The sequence below is a fragment of the Dipodomys spectabilis genome, unplaced genomic scaffold (assembly GCF_019054845.1).
Source record: "Dipodomys spectabilis isolate Male_0828 unplaced genomic scaffold, ASM1905484v1 ptg000002l, whole genome shotgun sequence".
NCBI lineage: Eukaryota > Metazoa > Chordata > Mammalia > Rodentia > Heteromyidae > Dipodomys > Dipodomys spectabilis.
Window position 1 is genome coordinate 18,206,440 of NW_024870679.1, and position 21,851 is coordinate 18,228,290.

Consider the following 21,851-nt stretch of genomic DNA (forward strand, 5'->3'; position numbering starts at 1 on the left):
AAATCTCCTTGTGAAGTTACAAAAGTGACTTTATTTAAGTTACGTTCTGTTCCTATGCACTACATAGCCAAATGACATTAAGACAATTACATCATGACGTTGCACTGTAACAAATCAATTTCCAGCCCTCTCCTTGGCCACCATGGAGGTTTTGCCGGCATTGGACACACAGACACAATGAGTATATAAAGCTTGGAGCTTCAACCCCAATAAAAATGTTCATTAAAGAAGCAGAGCAAGGTGAACGAATGAAGAAAGAAGTAAACTTAATCCACTAGACCCAATGCAGGCCAGACTCATGCCTTATAATCCCAGCCCTCGGGAGGCTGAGGCAGGAGATGGAGAGTTCAAAGCCAGCCTGGAATACATAGCAAGAACCTAGATCAGAAAAAAAAAAATCAGAAAACATGTAAGTGACTGTTACTTTACGTGACCAAGAAATCAAATTGTCCCAAGTTACATAATCCTGTCAAGGTCTGCTGGCTGAAAGTATATTCTAGGACCGGGTGTGGAGAGCCACCTCTGTGACCCCTAAATGAACAGAAGGTCGCCATCTTTATCAGTGAATGATTTGGGAAGGGGGAGTGAGAGTGAACGAAGATTTGGACAGCTGGCACGAAGCTGATGAAGAACGCTGCTGGAATCTAACTGCAAATATCATGGCAGGTCTGGTCAAGACTATTCACATTTTCTTATCATGTTTCCAAATAGACAAGAAAAGACATCACTTAGGCTCTGCCTTTGGACACACTCACTAATAACTGCTGTTTTGCTCCTTTGTGGTTCGCTAACTTGAGGTTCGTATAGAACCCTATCCTGAATTGCTGGAGTCTTCCCCCAAAGGCCAACTGTTTGAAGAGCATTGTCACTTTCAGGCTTCATTGGAGACTGTGAGTTCAATTCTGAATGTACTGTCTAAGGACAAATGAAAATCATACACACATTTGTCTTACCTCGTCATTACTAAGTACTGCTGACAAGTTTCATAATAATGAATCGTGTATGTGCGCCATTAAGTAAATACAGCATTCCTATTGATCAGGTATTTGCCATGAAAATTGGATTAGAGAGTAAAATAAACTACAGAATGGTATTCCTTATAGTAGAGAAATAAAGATTAGTAAAGCCCCACTGCAGAGATACAAATTAAGAGGTATAAAGATCTTTAGATCTTTATATTCTCTCTCTCTCTCTCTTTCTCTCTCTCTCTCCTCTCTCTCACCAGTCCTGGGGCTTGAACTCAGGGCCTAGGCACCGTCCCTGAGCCTCTTTGTGCTCAAGGCTAGCGCTTTACCACTTGAGCCACAGTGCCACTTCTGGCTTTTTCTATGTATGTGGTACTGAGGAATTGAACCCAGGGCTTCATGCATGCTAAGCAAGCACTTTACCACTAAGCAACATTCTCAGACCTGTTTTCTCTTTTTTAATACCAGATATTATAAAATAGCACATTGTCGGAACTTAGATTTCCTTTGTCCAGAGTAAGGAAGTTTCCAGTTTGTCCCAAACCCTTCCAAAATAGGGATTGAGAGAAAAGGAAACAAAATAATTGCTTAGAGCAGGCCTGTTTCCCTAACCTTCCTAGGGGAAAAAAGCTGTGCCTGTTGAACAAGACACCATAAGAATTGTTACAACTCCTTAAATTAACTGGGAATGAGATGAATAAGAAAAACCTACAATTGTAAGTAACAGACTTCATTGTATCCAGAATCTTCATACTAGGAATTCTGTGCTAAAAGCAAAATCCAACCAAACCCACCACATAGTAAGAAAAGTGTAATAGTTTTCTGAAATGTCATTATCTTAGTTGGGGTTCATGTTTCCTTTCGACCAGACCATCACCAAATAGCTGTTATTCAAGCAGCCACCTGGGTTAAGAATACATGTAGTATGTGAAAATGGAGCCAGGTAACTAGAAGGGATGGGTGGGGATGGGAGAGACACGGGAGAACAATGGAAGGGGTGACAGGGACCAAGATGTATTGTACTCATAAACTGACACATTGAATTGAAATCCCTTTGTGCAACTACTTAAAAAAAAAGAATGCATACGGTACTTGAATGTTTATCAGCAGTTTCTCAATGAATTCTATAGAAGAAGTTAGTTGTTTCTGGTTTTTGTTTTTTGTTTTTTTTTTGTTTTTGGCAAGAGCACTTGTAAAATACTGAATTTGATTAAATAAATACCCCTGTACACTGAGTTGACCAGTGAAAGAACTGTAGAGAAGTCAGTATTTCATTTACCTGAGTTTCCATTTGAAGGCTGAATATTATTTGAATGCTTTTTGCTTAAGAATGTGAACAAAAGCTTATAATATTTTAAAAAAAGGGGGACCAGTCAGAAAATTTAGGCTCAAAATTAAGCTTGAGACCTTTTAAAGTTTTATAAAATCTAATAGAAAGATATATGATTTTTCCCCCCTCTTAAAGCATAAAGTTGTAGAACTGTACTGATTTATTGGTTGCTATTTACAACTTAAGTTGGGGGAAAGCTGCAAAAAGCATTAGGCAAACAAATGAAATTATTTTGGAAGTTTGATCAAGTGATAAAATTGAATTATTAGTGATTTATTTTAGCCATGAAGCCATATGGGATTCTCACTGAATATAAGATAAAAATGTTTCAACATAAATATGATTATTAATCATATTTTTGAAGGGTGACCTAGAAAATACAAATTTTAATCCAGGAAAGTGCACCTAGTGTTTTACCCTCAGTTGTGTAAACCACACCTCCATTTCCAGCTTTTTGCTAGTTAATTGGATATAAAAGTCTCACAGACTTTTCCTGCCCAGGCTGGCTTCAAATCGTGATCCTCAGGTCTGTCTCCTGAGTAGGTAGGATTTTGTAGGCTTGAGCCACCAGTGCCTGGCTCAATACTCTTGAATTGAATGTTTTATGATTAAGAACTGTACTTGTGTTACTAATTCAAAATATTATTATATTGATTCCAGGTCTAAATAAAAACCGCTTAGCAAAAATAACCCTTGTGAAATTTAATAAGTCAGAAAAGCTAAAGCACTTGCTCTACACAATTCCTCTTTCCTTGATCCTTCCCCCTATGGTCTATTTTCTCTTTCTCTCTCTTTGTAGTACTGGGGACTGAACTCTGGGCTTTAAGCATGCTAGGCAAGGGCTCTACCACTAAGCTATAACTCCAAGCTCCATGCTGTGTTTTGTAATTTCAAATCTAAGTGAGGTCCACATGGACATGTGAACAGTCCTCACTTTTTCCTTTTGGGAGACAATGTAAAAAGTAGCATTGGGCAAATCCACCAGTATCAAAAAGTTCCAATGTTCCAAGATCAATTGGTGAAAACTTTAGCTCAAGTCCCCACACTTTAATACAGTATAAAGGTAAATAAAAGCTTGGCTGACCATCAGGCAAAAATTATTGCCAAGTGCTTCACTTAGCCATTTAGTAACACCTTTAAAAAAAGTTACAGGACCACTGTAGAGGAGATACATATTTTAAGCCAGAAAGCAGATAGAATTCCGTGCTTACCAGCAGGAGCATTCAGAGCAAGGTCAGGCTTGCAGAAATCGGTTCATAGATATATGTATATAAGTGGATTATTTTGTGCATCAGGCAGAATTTGAATAGATTACCATTGCCACCAGGGCCAAGGAAGGGAAAGGGCCTAAAAATCACACCCAGTCTTTAAGAGAGTACTTTAGTAGTGAAATCTTTTTTCCCCCATCTGATATATATTCACATATTAAGATATCAAAACTGATTAAATTACTATAAAAAAAAAAACAGGCTTCTAAGTCGATGATTTTAAATTTAATTATCTACTAGAATATTAAAACAAATCTAATTTCTCCAAGGCCACCAGTACTACATAGCAGTATGGAGATTAAAGAAGAGGGGAGTGGGCTTCTCTGTTTATAGTTTCTAAATAGTATTTTCAGGATGTTGGCCAGTTCAAGCGTGTCAAGCACTGAGCACTATTCTCTTCATCCACTTACAAAGTACTTGGAGAAAAACAATTACAACTGCCAAGTGTGTGAAAGATTACAACGTGGGGTTGGACAGTGGAGTTGGGGAGAAAATGAAACACTCAGTAATGGGCAACAATGGACTTGGGTGAATTTACACTCTAGACAAGAGTTTTCTGTAGAAGGAAGGACCTGGCCAATGAAGAAGGCGGCTGGTATTCGACAATCGTGTACAGACAATGGAAATCAAATGGAGGACCCTGTACAGGTGTGTGTAAACAAGCTAAAAATGGCCTTGGCAAAATACCTTCTTCCATTTAAAATTTGCCAAGATGCAAGTAATCTATAATTCCCTCCCTTTCCATGAAAATGAACTGAGAAAATAAAAAAAAAACAAATTAAAAAAACCTCTCAAAACAGAATCGTCTGTCTCTTCTATCAGTACAAAACAAACCTATACATGAGGTTCCAAGACAAATAAAACTTTAAAATATTAATATTGAAAAAATACAATAGAATTTTTATTTAAAAAATACAGACTCCTTACTCTCAATCTTTGTGTACATTTTGTTTGGTGTGAAAAAGAAAAAAAAAAGAAAAATAATAAAATAGGAAAGGCATTAAGACTACCTAATTCTTTATACTGTATTTGGTAGAAGCACGTTATCAGTCAAACTTGGATGAAAAATAAGTTATTCTGCTTTCATTTGTTCCCGGATATCAGAAGGCAGGGTTTCAAACAGAGTGTCTTCTACAACCAGCCCAGCCCGCTTCAGAGCCCGGCAATCTCCTAGTTCAGGGGGGAGAATTTCCAAATGATTGCCTTTGACATCTAAGTAGGAAAGAAAGAGTAAATTTCCAATTTTTGGTGAGAGTACCGACAGGCTGTTTTTCCCAATCTTCAGAGTTTTCAGTTTCTTGCAGAAGTACAGTTCGTCTGGAAGGCTTTCCACTTTGTTACAAGTGATGGAGAAATACTGTAAACTTTGGAGCACTCCGATCTCCGGGGGAATGAATCGGATGTCATTGTAGGATAAATCCAAGTATCGGATTTTGTTGCACAGGAAGAGGTGGGAAGGAAGCACCTCGATTTTATTGTGACTGAAGGACAGCCGTTCCAGGCTGGTGAGTTTCTTTATATGCTCTGGGATATAGGCGATACTGTTATGCCACAGTTTGAGCACGGTCAGTTTCCTCAAGTGCTGGAAGCTCACGATTTCTTCGATAGATTTCAGGTTGTTTTCTTTCAGGTCCAGTTCCTGGAGGCTGAGCAGGCTGAAGACGGCATGCGGGATGCGCTCCAGGTCGCAGTGGACCAGCTCCAGCTCGGTGAGGTTGGTCATCTTCTTCAGGTTGTTGAGCATCACGAGCTTGGTGCCGTCGTTGTGGATGGACATCTTCTGGAGATGGCTGGAGACATCCACCACCGCCTGAGGGATTTTGGCCACGTTGCTTTTGATGGAGAGGATTTTAAGGCTTTTGAGATCCCGCAGAGATTCGAGGGTGACGTTTTTGGAAATGTCGTGACTCAGCGAGCCAACCAGGTAGAGCTCCTCCAGATTGCGCAGCCCATACATCCACGGGGGCAGTTCACGCATGTCATCGAACTTGACGCTCAAGACCTTGAGGTTGTCCTTGAGGAAGGAGAGGGCTGCGCTGTGGATCTTGACCGAGCACTGGTGCAGGGAGAGCTCCTGGAGATTGTCCAGCTGGGCCATGGTGGCGGGGATCATGACGTTCTTAATGATCTCGAGCTTCAGTGACTGCAGCTCTGTGATTTCGAACACAGTGTCGGGCAGACCTGAGAGCATGATGAGGGGCAATTCCAGTCGGTTGTGCGCATTGGTCTGCAGCTTCTGCCTCAGTTTGTCAGGCGTCCACTCGTTATTTAAGTTCAGCTGCTTGAGTTTGTTTTCACTGACTTCGGACAGGAACACCGCGAACCGCTTGGAATACAGGGGGTCGTACTGGTCTATCATGTGAAGCATAAAAGCAAAGTCATTTTTCACGTCGGGAATGTCATCGATCCCGGTCTCCTGCCGGACATACTCGAAAGAATATTCCCTCAGGGAACGGTAGAAGAGCCAGTACAGGGTATAAAGGCACGTCAAGCCGTAGATACTCACGAAGCACAGGTAGCAGAAAGAGAGTTTGGAGAACAGATGTGCCATGGTATGATTGCAAGAAAAGTTTTTGTAGCCAGTCATGTCTTGAATGTCAACGTTACAATCCACTGTAAACTGGACTTTGGAAACGAGGGCGCTATTATAGGCGATGATGATGAGGAATTTGATAACCTTAAGGATGGTCTGGCGGACGTACATGGCATACAGAATATCACCTTCTTCCACGTGCAGCCGGAACTTCTTCACTTTCTCAAACAAGGCTTTGGCTTGCTCACCTTCCTTCTTATCCAGGGCGCCTGCCGTGGACTTGTCTACCACAAACTTCTCAGGGATTGACTTGAGAGACTGGGAATTGACGAGGCTGCCTTCGGGACCGGACTGGATGGTGTTGGACCTGTTCAGGTTGTTCTTCCTGTTGTCTTTTTCTTCGGAATCCTCTCCAGACACTTCGGACAAGGCCCGGGTGGTCCAGGGAGAATCGAAACACTTCCCCAGGATGGAAATGAAGTGTTCGATTTTGGAGCTTGAGCCAGGGAATTTGAACCAAAAGTTGCTGCACAACATGAAGACCAGCGTGTGGATGAGCACGAGGTATGGGAAGTACTTGGCATACCAGTGCAGGGCCCGCTCGTAACACATCTGGTTGATGAAACTGTACTGCTGCAGGTCCAAATCTGTCTTCAGTCCTTTCATCTCCACAGTGGCGGGGTTGGCAGGGGAGGGCTTAGGTGGGGGCAGAGGGGTGGCACTGGTGACGGACTGGGAGACATTGGAAACAGAGGAGTGGTTCTGAGCAGGCTGCACCCTTTTGGGGAGGCAGATTATCTTGTCTTGCATGACCTGAAACACAGAAATGATATTTTACAAATTACATTACTCAAAGAGCTTTCCTAATGTCATTAGTGGCAATGAAGCCACAATCACACCCAATAAATGTCCATTTCCTCTGCCTGGAGAATATAAAGTTCAATTCCAGCGCCAAGATTTTTTTCTTAGCTCCTATGTTGGAAAAGATAGAGCATCTGACTTTGTTCAGTCATGATGTCTAAAAGTTATGACATAAAACATGGTCTTGTCAGGACACAGAATAAGTCACGATAAGGAAAATTTCTGGAGACATTCACTGTTTTTAAAATTTCCCCCCCCTCATTTCTTCTCTCACTGGAGCCTGGGAGAATCCATTTAGAGGTAGGAATCACATCCTCTACCAGATCAGTCAGTCTTGAATTGGACAGTTCCCTACTTTACATAGAACAGTATGTGGACAGCACATGGATGGAAAAGAAAAGAGAGTGAAAGACAGTGAGCCCACAGATCCACTTCTGGCTTTTTGCTCGTTTATTGGAAACAAGAGTCTGACAGGCTTTCCTGCTCAGGCTGGCTTTGAGCCACAATCTTCAGATCTCAGCTTCCTGAGTGGCTGGGATTATAGGCTTGAGCTACTGCTCTCTGTCTATTCATATACTGGATAAGATGCATAGGCCTATCTGAATGGTTTTAATATAATGTCAGGTTTCCTAAGTGTTTAGAAAAACAACTCCTTCAGAGAATAACAAAAGAATATAGGAGTGTTCAGTAGTAAAATAATTAAATTGCATGCTTTTTAAAAATATGAAATATTATGAACCTCTTTCCCTCTATCAATGCCATCACTTGTTGCAGAGAATGGTTATGCTTGAAGAGTGTCCAGACAGCTCCCAAGACTGAAGTTTAGGAAAGACAGAATGTGCTTATTTTGAAGAGGATGTAGGATGAGACAAGATGAGGCAGGATAGACCATGAATCAGGTAAATAATCCTGTGGAGCATCCCAAGTAAGAGGGATAATTGGAATAATATATAACACATACAGAGTTCAAAGAAAGAATAACAAGAGTACACAACAATGACTTGCATCCAATGGCTGGAGATCCATTAGGTGGATATACAAGATCACGCGATACTGACATAGCAAAGTCCTGAGCATTGATGGTGGAGGCAAGCAACTGAGCCACTGCTATAGCACAGTATGCTTCTCCTTCAGTGCCTGGGCGCTGTCCCTGAGCTTTGATCCTCAAGTCTAGTGCTCTACCACTTCAAGCCACAGCTCCACTTCTGGTTTTCTCTGATGGTTAATTGAACATGAGAGTCTCACAGCCTTTCCTGACTGGCTGGCTTCAAACCATGATCCTCAGATCTCAGCCTCCTAAGTATAGCTAGGAGTACAGGCATCAGCCACCAATGTCCAGCTTTACACTTTCATTGTATGATACATCTTAGTGGTGGTCACTTGGGTCTCAGCCTTTTTTTTTTGGAGGAGTTGCTTCACTAAATCCCAACAAACCAAATGGAATCCAAATGGAGTCCCTCCTGCTAGGTGCTACATAATCTAACTGCACCTGACGAAGTAGACAAGGGTTGCAGGGGAAAGCAGGACCCACCTATAACAAAAGTCCTACTTTTGTGTGTGTGAGACTCCAAGGGGCTGAGGTTAACAAAGACAGAGCAAAATCAACAAGCTTAGGTGTCAGCTTCTCTGGTACAACAAGGCCTCCAGGCTGGGTGGACCATATCTGCAGTGCGGGCTCTCACTGTGGAGTTTCTATTCTTTGTCAGTAGTTGTCCAAGGGATGCCAAGGACCAAGAAGCTCTTCAAAGTCCAAGACGTAGCACCCTCTAAATCAGCAAATACCATGAGGACTCAATTGCTTGTCCTTGACCATAAACTTTATGACCATCTCCATCTAGAAAAATTGCCTGATAATACCTTTATTAGGGATATCTTCCCTCTCCTGTAAGTTAAAGAATTTCCCCTTTCAATTAAAGAACTGCCCCTTTAGGGTGTCGATCCTTTCTCTCCAGCATGTTTGCTTCCAAACCTCCAACTGTCTTTTAGCAGTGGTTTTTATAAAGATTTTGGACACCTGTTATTAATTTGTTTTGACTACCAAAATTCTGGTTTAGCTACTATTTATTTGTTGACTTAGGGCAGATCAAGTAGGTGATATTCTAATTTATACACTGGCATCTTTATATTTTATTTCATTTTATTTTATGCACCAGTCCTGGGGCTTGAACTCAGGGCCTGGGCACTGTCCCTGAGCTTCTTTTGCTCAAGGCTAGCATTCTACCACTTGAGCTACAATGCCACTTCTGGCTTTCTTGTTGAGGTGGTACTGAGGAATGGAACCCAGGGCTTTATACATGCTAAGCAAGCACTCTACTACTAAGCCACCTTCCCAGCCTTGTATTTTATTTTTCAAGGCAGGATTGAGATTAGACTCAGAGCCTGGGGTTTTTGAGGCAGGCCCTGTATGGGCTGGAGCCACACCCTCCAGCCCAGGACTCCAGATTTTACTTACACCTTTCTTGTGGAATTTCATGTGGATGCCAGACAGATATTTAAAGTTTGTGCTTCTCTTCTTGAGCTGTCGAAGGGCTCGTTTTCTTTCCTCTAAAAACAGATCAGATGGGTCTTTCACCTGCGAACTCTTTTGCTGTGCAAAGAAATCCCTTTCAAAGATTTATTTTTAACACAGAGGGTAGAGCTCCACACCCTTCCTCCATCGGTCCAGTATCTACTGTTCCAGATTGTGTCTGCAACTCACACACGGAGGACAGATACACAGTGGAGCCATCTGTGCATCCAGTGTTCACTTTCATAGTCTGTCTGTGAGATTTTCACATGTTGGCACCTGAGATCTACCTTGTCCTGAATGTCATATGGTTACACAGCCTTGAAGATGTGCAAGAAAGTGTTTGCTATTTTTAAAAAAGTGCCATCTCATGGACATCTGGAAAAAGAGCACAGAAAACAGAGAAAGACACAGAACAAAATACAGGTTGGGGCTGGGGATTCACTGCCAAGATCGGCACCAAGAATGTCTCGGGGGATTGAGATGCTTCTGTTTCCCAGGAGTGGCTGCAAGAATGGAAGTATGTCTTCAAACACAAAGATGCGCCTTATTTAGATGAAGGGTGCACATTCACCATTCATGCAAGACATAACACAGAACTTTCCAGTCAATCATCCCTGAGTGTGTGTGTTGTGCTTTGCACACCTTGTCTCTATGCTTGGAGGTGGGTAAACTCCAAACTCTTGCTTAATTCATGACTTATTTTTGGCCATTCAGTACATTTATGAGTTCTATCAGCTGATATTTTAAAATGCCTGTCTTTTGTTTCTTTTTGGTTTTGGTGCTGCAGTAGAACCCAGGCCCTGGTGCAAGCCAGGGACCTGCTTTACCACTGAATTGCATTCTCTATTTCTACAATTTCTATTTCTTCCCTATCTTCTCTTGAGTCATATCTAGCTGCCTCTTTGGTTATAACTTGATCTTTCTGCACACTCTACAGTGTCCTCATGCTAAATTCATTGCCAACTTATTTTCAAAGCTTGATTTCAGCTTGTGAATCTGTGTTCCAATTGCTACATTTGACAACAGCCTTTCTGTACCATGGTTTTCTTCCCGTGCACGGGGTGACAGGCACCCACTGAGTGGGAGTCGTTCTTGTGTGTGCTCTTTTGGCTCCCACAGCCAGGCAGGTCTCTCAGTTCCACGGGGTGTCAGGATCCCAGTCAGCCAGGGGGACTGTGGGGACACCTCAGGATGGTTTTCTCTGAAGTCCCAGCTCCAGCATCCAGTTGGCTGCAGCCCAGGCTGCTGTCTCTTACCTTGCTTGTTGCATCTATAGAGCCCTTACTAGCATGAGCTGGGCTTCTGGCTGCTACCACTTCCTTTTAGTTGGCAGCCTGATAATTCAGTCAACCCCACTCAACGGTGCACCTGTGCTCCACAGAAATACTTGTCTGGCTTTTGAGTCCCTGCATGTGTTTTTGCCATCTTTTCTTTTCTTTTTCTTTTTTGCCAGTCCTGGGGCTTGAACTTGAGGCCTGGGTGTTGTCCTTGAGCTTCTTTGTGCTCAAGGCTAGAGCTCTATCACTTGAGACACAATGCCACTTTCAGCTTATCTAAGTAGTTTATTTCCAGACTCAGCTGGCTTTGAACTGGGATCCTCAGAGCTCAGCCTCCAATGTAGCTAGGATTATAGGCGTAAACCACTGGTATGGCTGTATCTCTTCTAATGACTTTATCCATCATGGCTTTATACACGAACAAAGTAGAGTTGCAACACATAAAACTTACTGAATTAACTTTTTTGCAAGTCTGTGTCTATTTTCATACAAAAACAAAACGAATCAAGATAAATTAACATTATGAAGACAGCACTGCTTGAGAAATGTCAAACAAAAACAAGCTTACCAGGAGGGCCAAATTACTCACCCCACCAAAGGCCGAATTTATCTTCACCCTTCTCACCAACATCACATAGAATATTTACTATCCTACATCCTCAACAATAAAGCCTAGGGTTCTTTTTCTATGAGCTATAATCTAAAGATTATGTCGCCAAGTTGGAAAAGCCAGTGCCTAGGATAAAGCAGCCCCCTCAGCAAGCTAACTTGTGATCCAGATGTATTCTTTAGACAAGGGACTACTATTTAATGACAGTGCTTTACCTTGGTAAACAGGTAGAATGGAGCCACAGAAAGGCAGGTGAGCTAATTTCAGGATGAAATGTGACTCACTTCACCCTCCTCCACCCCCCAGATCCAAGTACAGCTCGTGCCAAATGGTTCTGCTCTGAAGCTAAAGCTACAGATGTGCCCCCCCCCTGACAGATATTCTTTCTTTCTTTCTTTTTTTATTTTTTGTCAATCATGGGACTTGAACTCAGGGCTTGGAAGTTGTCCCTGAGCTTTTTCACTCAAGGCTTTACCTCATTGAGCCAGAGCTCCACTTTTGGTTTTCTGTGATTAATTGGTAGCTAGGATTAGAGGTACCCAGCTTCTAACAGATATTCTTGATGACATAATAATATTGGAATAAATGCATCCCAAAGTTCTACTCTTCAGGATTTGTTTAGAAATACTGAGTGTGTCCTCAATCAGCAAAAACTGAGAATTTACTATATGCTAAACACCACAGGTAAACCAAACAGGCAATCCAATTACTTTATATTCTGAAACCCAACCCCTATATGCATATTAGATACAGCATAGACAAAGCCAAACAAGAAGCTGGGCATCCATGGTTCACACTGTAATCCTAGCTACTTAGGAAGTTGAGATCTGAATATCAAGGGTTGAAGCCAGACCAGGTAAGAAAGTCTGTGAGATTCTTATCTTCAATTAACTGCCGCCCTCCCCCAAAAAAGCCAAAAGTGGAGCTGTATCTCAAGTGGAAGAGCACTAGCCTTGAGCAAAAAAGCACTGGGATAGTGCTCAAGCCCCAGGACTGGAACATCATCATCATCATCATCATCATCATCATCATAGTTTGTAGTTAACCTTGAAAAAAATTGGTTTTCTCAGAGTTAATCTTCCCACTCACTTGTGCCTTTTGAGAACAATTGCTTTTTTTTGCCCTCTGGAAGTTTGTTGCTGGAATAAATTGCTTATTAAGTATGTTTGTTCACTGAGAACTTAGTGACACACATGTTATTTTCCTTCTATTTCTGTCCCAGGAGAAATGACAGTCCATCTTTCCAGTCCTTTTTTTCCTCCTCTCTTTCATAAATGCTTCTGTCTTTGGAACCCACAAGGTTCTGACCTTCTCATTCCCCAGGATCGCATATAAGTGTGAAACTTCAAGAACCAAATGAAGTCACCAAATGAAGCTGGTGTGAGCCCCCATGCTCATGCCTGGCTATGGACAATACTTTAAGCAGCACAAATACCCTGAGGAGAAAGGAAAGGCAGTTGAAAAGGCAGGGGAGGGAAGAAGCCTGTAAAGGAGCATGCATCCAAATGCTTTTGGAGTTAGCACATGTCTGATGCTCCGAGTCTAACGCTGTATATTTGAAGGCAATCACCACTGGAGCACAAAAATAGCCATGCGTGAGAAGCACAACGCTGCAGCACCATCACCAGGACAAACACAACTCTCGTCTCCAGGGGAAATGGAAAAGCAAAGCTGCAAGTGCGCAGCGGCATTTCCTGCCTGCTGCACACACGCCATCTCCTCCCCTTCTGTTTTTTAAAGACTGGTTGTTTGTTTTTTTAATTGGGAGCACTTTTAGGCTCACAGCAAAATCTGGAAGGTACAGCAACCTGTTATGCACCTCCTCATACCAATCTCCCTCTTCTTACCTTCTAGTAGGCTGGCCATTACCAACATCTCTCACAGAGTGCAATGAACCTGCACTGACACACCATTATCTCCAAAGTGCATAGGTCATATGGGAGTTCACTCTGGTTGTGGACTCTATGGGTCTGGACAGATAACCAATGACAGGCTGGGACTGGTGACTCACATCCTAGAACTCAGGAGGCTAAGATCTGAGGATCGCGGTTCAAAGCCAGCCTGGGCACAATGGTCTGTGAAACTCAACTCGAATGAACCAGCAAAAAGGTGGAAGTGGAGCTGTGACTCAAGTGGTAGAGTAGCAGCCTTGAGGAAAAATAGCTAAGGGACAGCACCCAAGCCCTGAGTTCAAGCCCCAATACCACTGCACACATGCACACACACACATACATACACACACATGTACACACACAAGTATGACATATTCATCATTATGCTTTCCTAGAGACAAGTTCTATTGTCCTAAACATGATCTGTGTTCTCTTCCTATTCACCCTCTCCTCCCCTGCCCTCTACACAATCACCGGCCTTCTGTCTCAACAGTTTGCCCTTCTCACATCTTATAGCTGTAGCCTTTTTACATTGTCCTCTTTCCTAGGAAGATGCATTCAAGTGACTCTATGTCTTTTTATCATTTGACAGCTCATTTTTTTTCCTCAATAGCACTGGATAACATTCTGTTGTCTAGACCTCTTAACTATGATATTTAAAGCTTACTTGCTAACCAGGAAATGACACAATGTGCATAGAGGAAGTTTAGACCTAGAGAAGGAAGAGAGAAGAAGAATAGTCTAGAGCAAATTGCCAGATTTTAAGATGTTTGTTCACAAACACCAAGGGCTAGGATATTAGTCCTCTCTACTATGTGTGACATCCGAGTTTGATCCCTAGCCCCACAATAAAGTAAAATAAAATAAATAAACCCAAAAATTTATTTTTTTTAAGTTTTAGTATTATTAATTACAAGGAAAAAGGAAAAAAAACTAAACAGATCCTGAAATTCCTTCAGACAGAGAGTGCGTTCTATTTCCTTGAGGAAAATCATTGACTAGTTGGGAAGGATGAATCCATAAAAATCTGGATCCCTGAATCTATGGGGGTTTTCCCCCCTCAAAGATAGAATATAACAAAAATAACATTTTCTATGAGTTTTCTTGATACCCGACATCAGGCAAATCTTCTTGAGTTATCTATCATCAGACATTCCTGTGCTTGAGGAGCACTAAATGCCATCAGTTTGAGATAACTTGCTAAGTCATTATTACACAAAGCAAGCCTATCAATGAGGAGCACGGAGCTTGTGAGGGGCAGGCACCATGTTTCGGTTTCATTTCCTGGTACAAAGTGGGATACAATAAATAGCAGGCAAACAAACACTGCTGTCTCCGCAAGGATGCTGTGAGTATCTGGGGAGTGTCTGGCTGTGATACCTTCCTCTCATTTCACACATCTTCCCAACTGCCAACTAATGACAGCCTAGGGATTCCTAAAGCCAGTACAGAGTGCTGATTCCCTTAAGATCCACAAAGACCGTGGCATGTCTGAGACACACTGCTTCTCCCTATGGGAAACAGAAGCTTGTCATCATCACGTGTGTGGTCTGTGGTTTGATACTTTGATCCCTAAGTATAATTCTCCCATCCTAGTGAATGCTGACACAACTTTTCTGAGGGTGAAGATGATAATACACCCAACCATCATGCATCATCCTGCCAGCCCTTCATTAGCTTTGCACTCACCAGACAGCAAGGATGTTTTTATTTCTTGTATGTTAGCTGTGCACTCCCTTCTTTTGAAGAAGTCTGTTCCACAACAAATAAGGAGTGAAGAGGGAAATTTTTTAAAGGTTCAGGAGTGAGTGAGTCTTGAAGCCATCTATTTTCCTTGTACTTCGTAGCAATTTTCCCTAAGTCCATGAACTAGCAAATGATTGGATCTGTGGAAATTTAAGTGGGATGCAGCAGCCCTTTCAAATTAAAGAACTCTGTGAGATAACTCAACAGATGTATGAAAAATAAACTAGGAGGGAACACATACTCTCTGCTGAATAACAAGCATCACTTCTTTTACTTGTTTGGAGAGTTTAAAATATTTCCTTATACTGACGATTATAGAAATGATATTGAAAAAAAACTTGTATCAAAGATGCAATGTGCAAGGTGGGCCTGAAATCTCAGTTCTGCACTCAGCTGACCACAGGCCCCATCTGCCAGCAGGAGTGAGGAATGAAAGGAGCTGGAGAAACAAATCACCTGCACTCTTCACCACGTGCTCACACCATAAAGAAATATTGGAAGCATCCAACTAAGCCGGGGAGAAAAAAATATTCTAGAAGTAGTTTTCTAACAAGCATTTTTCTAACAAGTAACTTACAATTACTAAGGAAAGAGCCATACTTATAAGGCACTCAGAGTGTGACACCGGGCCAGCTGTCCGGCTGGGATCCAATCTATGGGAAGAGAGTCGGTAATGCTCAGAAGAGAGAACACTGCACTTTCATTACGTCACAGGAGACTTGACTTAAGGGAGACGCTATGGCAACTATGAGGCACTTGTTTGTGACCACCAGGGTCAATAGAGAAGGCAGCTGTTAAGGACAAGGACTCAACCTTGTCACAAGTGGCAGGATTTCCCACGGGATCAGTTTGTTTGGAAGCTGTACGCATGCCTTTGTTGGAGTCCGTTGGAGTCCCTTTGGGAGGTGGTAAGCAGAAGGCTACAGATCCAATCCAGGGGCTCGCAGTTGCAAGAAAAGTGACCTTACGCTACATCTAGTCCCGGGCTGACGTGTGGGAATGGGTGTGGAGCTGGGAGGGTCTGAAGAGGAAAGCTCGGGTGGGCTTCAAGGAGAATCAAGAGATGGGGATCCTCCTTCCCCCTTTGCTTTTCACTCTTTTCCCTCTTTCCCTCATCTTTTCCTTTTCTATCAGATCTCATCTTACCAATTTTTCTTTTTCACTGATCATGGCAGAAATTACTGTGTAGAAAAAGAGGTTAAGAAGGATTCTTTCAGCCTCCATCTCCTTCTGGGATTTCCAGGACAAAGAAGTCCTTCTGATTTACCTATAGTGTGGTTCAGGGCCCCAGGAGAATATTAGTGACTCATGGCATTTGGGGCGAGAGCCTTAGCATTCGATGTTGTGCTGCCTGATTTTGTCCTCGGTGGTTGCGTATCTCCTGCAGTGGCTTCTGGGAAAGCGTATTTGAGCATTTGGTCCTAAGATCTTAAACCTCTCTCAATCTCTGATCAACAGAGACCCCACCAATCACACATGACTGGAGATTACCCACAACAAGAAGATATTTTCAAGTTTGTAGAGACTAAAACTAATAAATCTACATTTTATCAGATTTTTTTTCCCCCACAAGAAATCTGTGAAATGGAAATACCTGAATTGTTCTTTTTGTTTTTTACTAAACTGGGGCTCAGAAAAACCAGGCACTTCTCTGGAGTTTGGGAGAGAAATTTAGTTTTTCTTCTTGGAACTGATCCAGCAGAAACTGATGAGATAGCTAGCTCATGGCCTGTTTTTTTAGACAAGCAATTTAGGGTTGGAGAATAAAATTTCTGAAGATATAAAAGTAAGGGCCTGAGGCAATCACGAAAGTGTTCCAGAAGGATCTGTCTCTACAACATAGGAAGCATGTTGCCTTAGGCTATCCATATATTACAGACTTAAGCATTAGCATCACAAATAAGGAGGTAACTTATGTGAAGTACACACAGCCCCTACTTTGAGAACAGTACGAAGAATTTCCTCCAGCTTTTGTTGTTGTTGTTGTTGGTCCTGTGGCCTGAACTCTGGGCCTGGGCGCTGTCCCTCAGCCCTTCAGCTCAAGGTTAGTGCTCTACCACTTGAGCCACAGCACCACTTCCAGATTTTTTTGCTTATGTCGTGCTGAGGAATCGAACCCAGGGCCTCATGCAATGCAAGGTAACCACTGAACCACCTTCCCAGCCCTCCTCCAGCTTATAAGTACTGATATACCTTGAGAAGGGAACTGATGATTCAATTGTAAACCAGCTGGCCCTGATATTGACAGTTCTTCCCATTTCTTTCTTTTTCTGGTGTGTGTGTGTGTGTGTGTCAGTTATGGGGCTTGAACTCTGGGCCTGGACGCTGCCCCTGTACTCTTCAGCTTAAGGTGAGCACTTGAGCCACAGTGTCACTTCTGTTTTCCTATTGGTTTATTGGAGATGAGAATCTCACAGACTTTCCTGCCTGGGCTGGCTTCGAACCGCAATCCTCAGATCTCAGCCTCCTGAGTAGCTAGGATTATAGGCGTGAGCCACCGATGCCCACTCCATTTCTTAGAAAAGATCATCTATTGAATTTGCTGTTACAGGATGAAAAGAGTCACTGTGTTTAAAAGCCATTATGCCTTTATTTATTTAGATAATTTTTTTTTGCCAGTCCTGGGGCTTGAACTCAGGGCCTGGGCTCTGTCTCTGAGCCTCTCTGTGCTCAAGGCTAGCACTTTACCACTTGAGCCACATCACTACTTCTGGCTTTTTCTGTGTATGGATACTAAGGAATTGAATCCAGGGCTTTATGCATGCTAGGCAAGCACTCTACCACTAAGCCACCTTCCCAGCCCCTGGGTGCTGGGAAGCTTTTGTGTTCAAGGTTAATGCTCTACCACTTGAGCCACAGCTCCACATCTGACTTTTTGCTGGATAAATGGAGGTAAGCGTCTCATGGACTTTCCTCAGATCTCAACCTCTCCAAAAGCTAGGATTATACATGTGAGCCACCCATGCCTGGCTTACGCCTTTATTCTTAGAAACAGAGTGCTACTAATTATATATTTAAGATGTCATTATTTGCTAGAAACCTCCATGTTAAAATTCATGGAATTTTTGCCTTGTCCCACAAATCTCATCCTTTGTTATCCCACATACTGCTTCCCCCCTAGGATATAATTTATTTCTTACAATCATTTAATATAGACCATCAAGGACCTTGAATTTCTCAGGTAGACTTGATTAGACTTTTTTTAACTCAGCATATTTTTATAGTTACCCATTAGAGCAATTATGCAGTTTTAGGAAGACCTATGTTCATTTCTATACTGCAACAACAAACACATTTGAGGACAAAGTTTTCTGTTGTCAAAACCTAGTGCCTATAACTGTATAGAAAAGTATCAGTACTATGAAGGTATAATTTATGAAATCTGGGTGTCTTTGTAATGTCAATTCTGTGCTATCCAAAACAAGTGTTTTCCACCTATCAAAATTGTGATATATGTCATTTATGAGACAACTATGAAGGCCTTATCTATTCTTGGTTAGCTTACTTTCTAGATGCTTAGTTTCTCTTGCCAGTTTCATTGGTATGGTATGTTTTCTTAAACCTTTTAGTTGGTTCATATCTTTCTAGTTGGAAACCTTTTTTTCATTTTTTAACTGTATGAAAGATATTCTAAAATGACAGGAATTATAAACATAACAAAATCCACGATTTTACAAAGAAAAACTAGTATATGTAAAGAAATAGCATTGGTTACAGTAAATGAAAGGCTCCAGACAGAACCTAGAAACTTCCTAGCCTACAATTAAAATGTGATCCTCATGTTAGCCTAATGAGGACACACCCCACTGGGGTTTGAACTCAGGGCCTCATACTTGCTAGACTGGAGCAGTACCACTAAGCCACATCTCCAGCCCTGTGCTATGTGTTCTTAGGGGAAGGGAAAGAGAGGGCTTGGAAAGGAACAAAATGGGGGCAGGTGTGGTAGAATGACATAATAGAAGATTGGGGAGTTGGGATCTTTACATCATGAGCCCTGACCCCGTATTTCATAGTAAATATATTTAATAGAGATATTTAAGTAGATGACGAGCACACAGAAACAATAACAGAGACTAATAGATAATAAATCTCAATTTTCTTCCCATCGACAAAGGTCTGTTACTCAGTGCTTTGATGCAGCTTAAGGGAAAAAAGATGTATTATTCATAAGATCCTATCAACCCATAAAGGTAAGATTAAAGTCTCAAATGACCCTAGAATAGAATTTAGATTCCTGCCGTGTGTGAAACACAAGAGAGGGAGGTGAGAGGCGACTCATATATTATTCTTGGAACCAGGAATTTACTCCACATTAAGTTGTCAAGGTGATAGATGGCAAGAAGCAAAGTTCTAGGGAAGATAAAAGGTTATCGGTTTCAAAGAAGCATTAGAAGGAAGAGGTCCTAACTAAGGAATGTTTTGTTACTAGGTGTACCTGGTTTTGAAATAAATGTTTTTTCCCCCCACAGCATTCTCTACCACCCCTACAGACACGGAGGAGGCTTATCTTTGTGATTATTTTCCCCTTCCAAATGAATGTTTTTTTGGTTGCATATTCTCCAAAGCCCAAGGAGAATGATGATATTCTCCAAAGCCCAAGGAGAATGACGATGTGTAACAGGGACACAAGAACTTTATAAAACACATCACAGATGCTGTCTTCATTTTAAATATACCTGGGGGTGGGGTGGGGGGTGGGGTCATTCCCAATCTCATTGATATTATAAAAGTTACCCTAAAGCTAAGTAAGAATCAAATTAAGAATTCATGAACCTCCTCAAAATTCAAATGTGTCAAAAAAAAAAAAAAAAAGGTTGATTAGAAATCTCAGGACTGTAGGAGGGGAAAAGCAAGAAGTCTACACACAAATTCTACACACAAGTCCACGAAACAAAATCCTTTGAAATCCCTGTGAACTCCCATTTCTTCTACCTGCGTGTTCTAGTGAATGGCTCCATGAGCATTTTTTACCTTCAACCATTTGCCTGATGGACTGAGGAATACCTTATTAGAGAAGGAAAAGAGAATGTCAGCCCGTTACAGAAATCAGTATGGGGATTAACCCTGACCACGAGCTCAGGATCCCAAACTCGCTGGGGTGTTGGCTGGCACTCGCTCTTGATGTCTGAATGAAGTCTACCCAGATTGTTTTTTTAAGATGGTCACTGAAATAATTCTCTTGTCTTGTGCTCCCACCCCCAATTCAGAAAGCAGGAAATGTCTTTCCTGTGTAACAATCACAAGGCAGGTTCCCAGGGGCTTCCATTTCTCTAATTCCTGTGTCTGGTTTTTAACAGCTAACTATATTTATCACAGTCTGCCTGGGGCTGTTGTGGCTTTGGTCATAATAAGATAACCTGGTCAGCAAGCAGAGATCTGAAGCAATCTGATTTTTCCAGGAAGCCACATGCTGGCTGTTTAGGATTTGGTCTCTCTTATTTAATGTGTTGGGTTTGGGACTAGTGATGTTTATAGCACAAAGCTGGGTGTTTATACTACTGATCCCACAGAGGGTATGCCTGTACAGGAATAGGATATGCATACCACTAAGGTTCTCCTGGCTTACACAGTTTGTGTTTGTTTCTTGTGTGGACAGATGTAATCTAAGGAATGCACTTCATACAGGCTTTTATTCCATAGCAACTTTGAAAATAGCTACTGGGGTGGAAATGACTTAAGATTAGTCAGATGAGCAACACAAGTAAGGATTATAATCCTTTTACATCACAGCAAGAAAGAATCAACAAACATCCTTACAATAGATAAAAGTCTCACTAGCACTGGTAGTGGCTCGCTCACACCTGTAATGGTAACTACTAAGGAGGCTGAGATCTGGGGATCGTGGTTCAAAGCCAGCCTGTGAGGAAAGTCCATGAGACTCTGATCTCCAATTAATTACCAGAAAACTGGAAGTGGCTCTCTGGCTCAAGTGGTAGAGCACTAGCCTTGAGCTAAAGAGCTCAGGGACAGCACTCAGGCCCAGAGTTAAGGCCCCATAACCACCACCACCAAAATAACCCCCCAAAACAACAACAACAACAAAAAACAGATAGACTCCATTCCCAGTGTTTTCAAAGCTGCATTGTATTAGACCTATATGTATACCACTTTTTTTTTGTTTTGGTGCCAGTCTGGGGTCTTGAACTCAGGGTCTGGGTGCTAACCCTGAATTTTTGTGCTCAAGGTGAGCACTCTACCACTTAAGCACACCTCCACTTTTGGCTTTTTAGTGTTAATTGGAGGCAAAAGACTCATGGACTTTCTTGTCTGGGTTGGCTTTGAACCATGATCCTCAGATCTCAACCTCCTGAGTAGCTATGATTACAGGTGTGAGCTACTGGTACCTGGCTAGTATACCACATTTAAGGAGTAGACAGATAACCAGATAATCAACTATTATCTGCAATTAAAAAAATACTCAAGCTGTTGGATGACCACTTTATTGTGATCAATTTATCATTTAGCATTAGTAGAGTGAAGCCTCTATTTTTCCTTTTGGGGGGGAGTGTTGGTCATGGGCTTGAACTCTGGTCCTGGGAACTGTCCCTGAGCTCTTTAGCTCAAGGCGAGCACTCTACCACTTGAGCCACAGTGCTACTTCTGGTTTTCTGGTGGTTTATTGGAGATTAGAGTCTCATGGACTTTCTTGCCTAGGATGGCTTTCAACTGCAATCCTCAGATCTCGCCTCCTGAGTAGCTAGGATTACAGGTATGAGCCACCAGTGCCCAGCTTGAAGCCTCTATTTCTATCTTAGACTTTGCTTTGTTGTATTTTCAAACTTAGGAATTAACTTGCTTCGTAAGATTCAAAAGAATGTGTTTATACCTTTTTTTTCCCCAAAGGAAAAGATCAAGGCACA

At 42.0% G+C, this 21,851-nt stretch overlaps 1 protein-coding gene across 1 annotated transcript in view; it reads right to left on the bottom strand.

The window, feature by feature from the left end:
- Positions 1-4,436: 4,436 nt before the first annotated feature.
- The window catches only part of Lrrc8c (leucine rich repeat containing 8 VRAC subunit C), a 71,205-nt gene continuing 53,790 nt past the window's right edge, over positions 4,437-21,851 (bottom strand). The window contains exon 4 of the mRNA XM_042678008.1: positions 4,437-6,909. Coding sequence (XP_042533942.1) covers positions 4,636-6,909 — 2,274 coding nt within the window. The 3' untranslated portion in view covers positions 4,437-4,635. The remainder of the gene's footprint in view (positions 6,910-21,851) is intronic.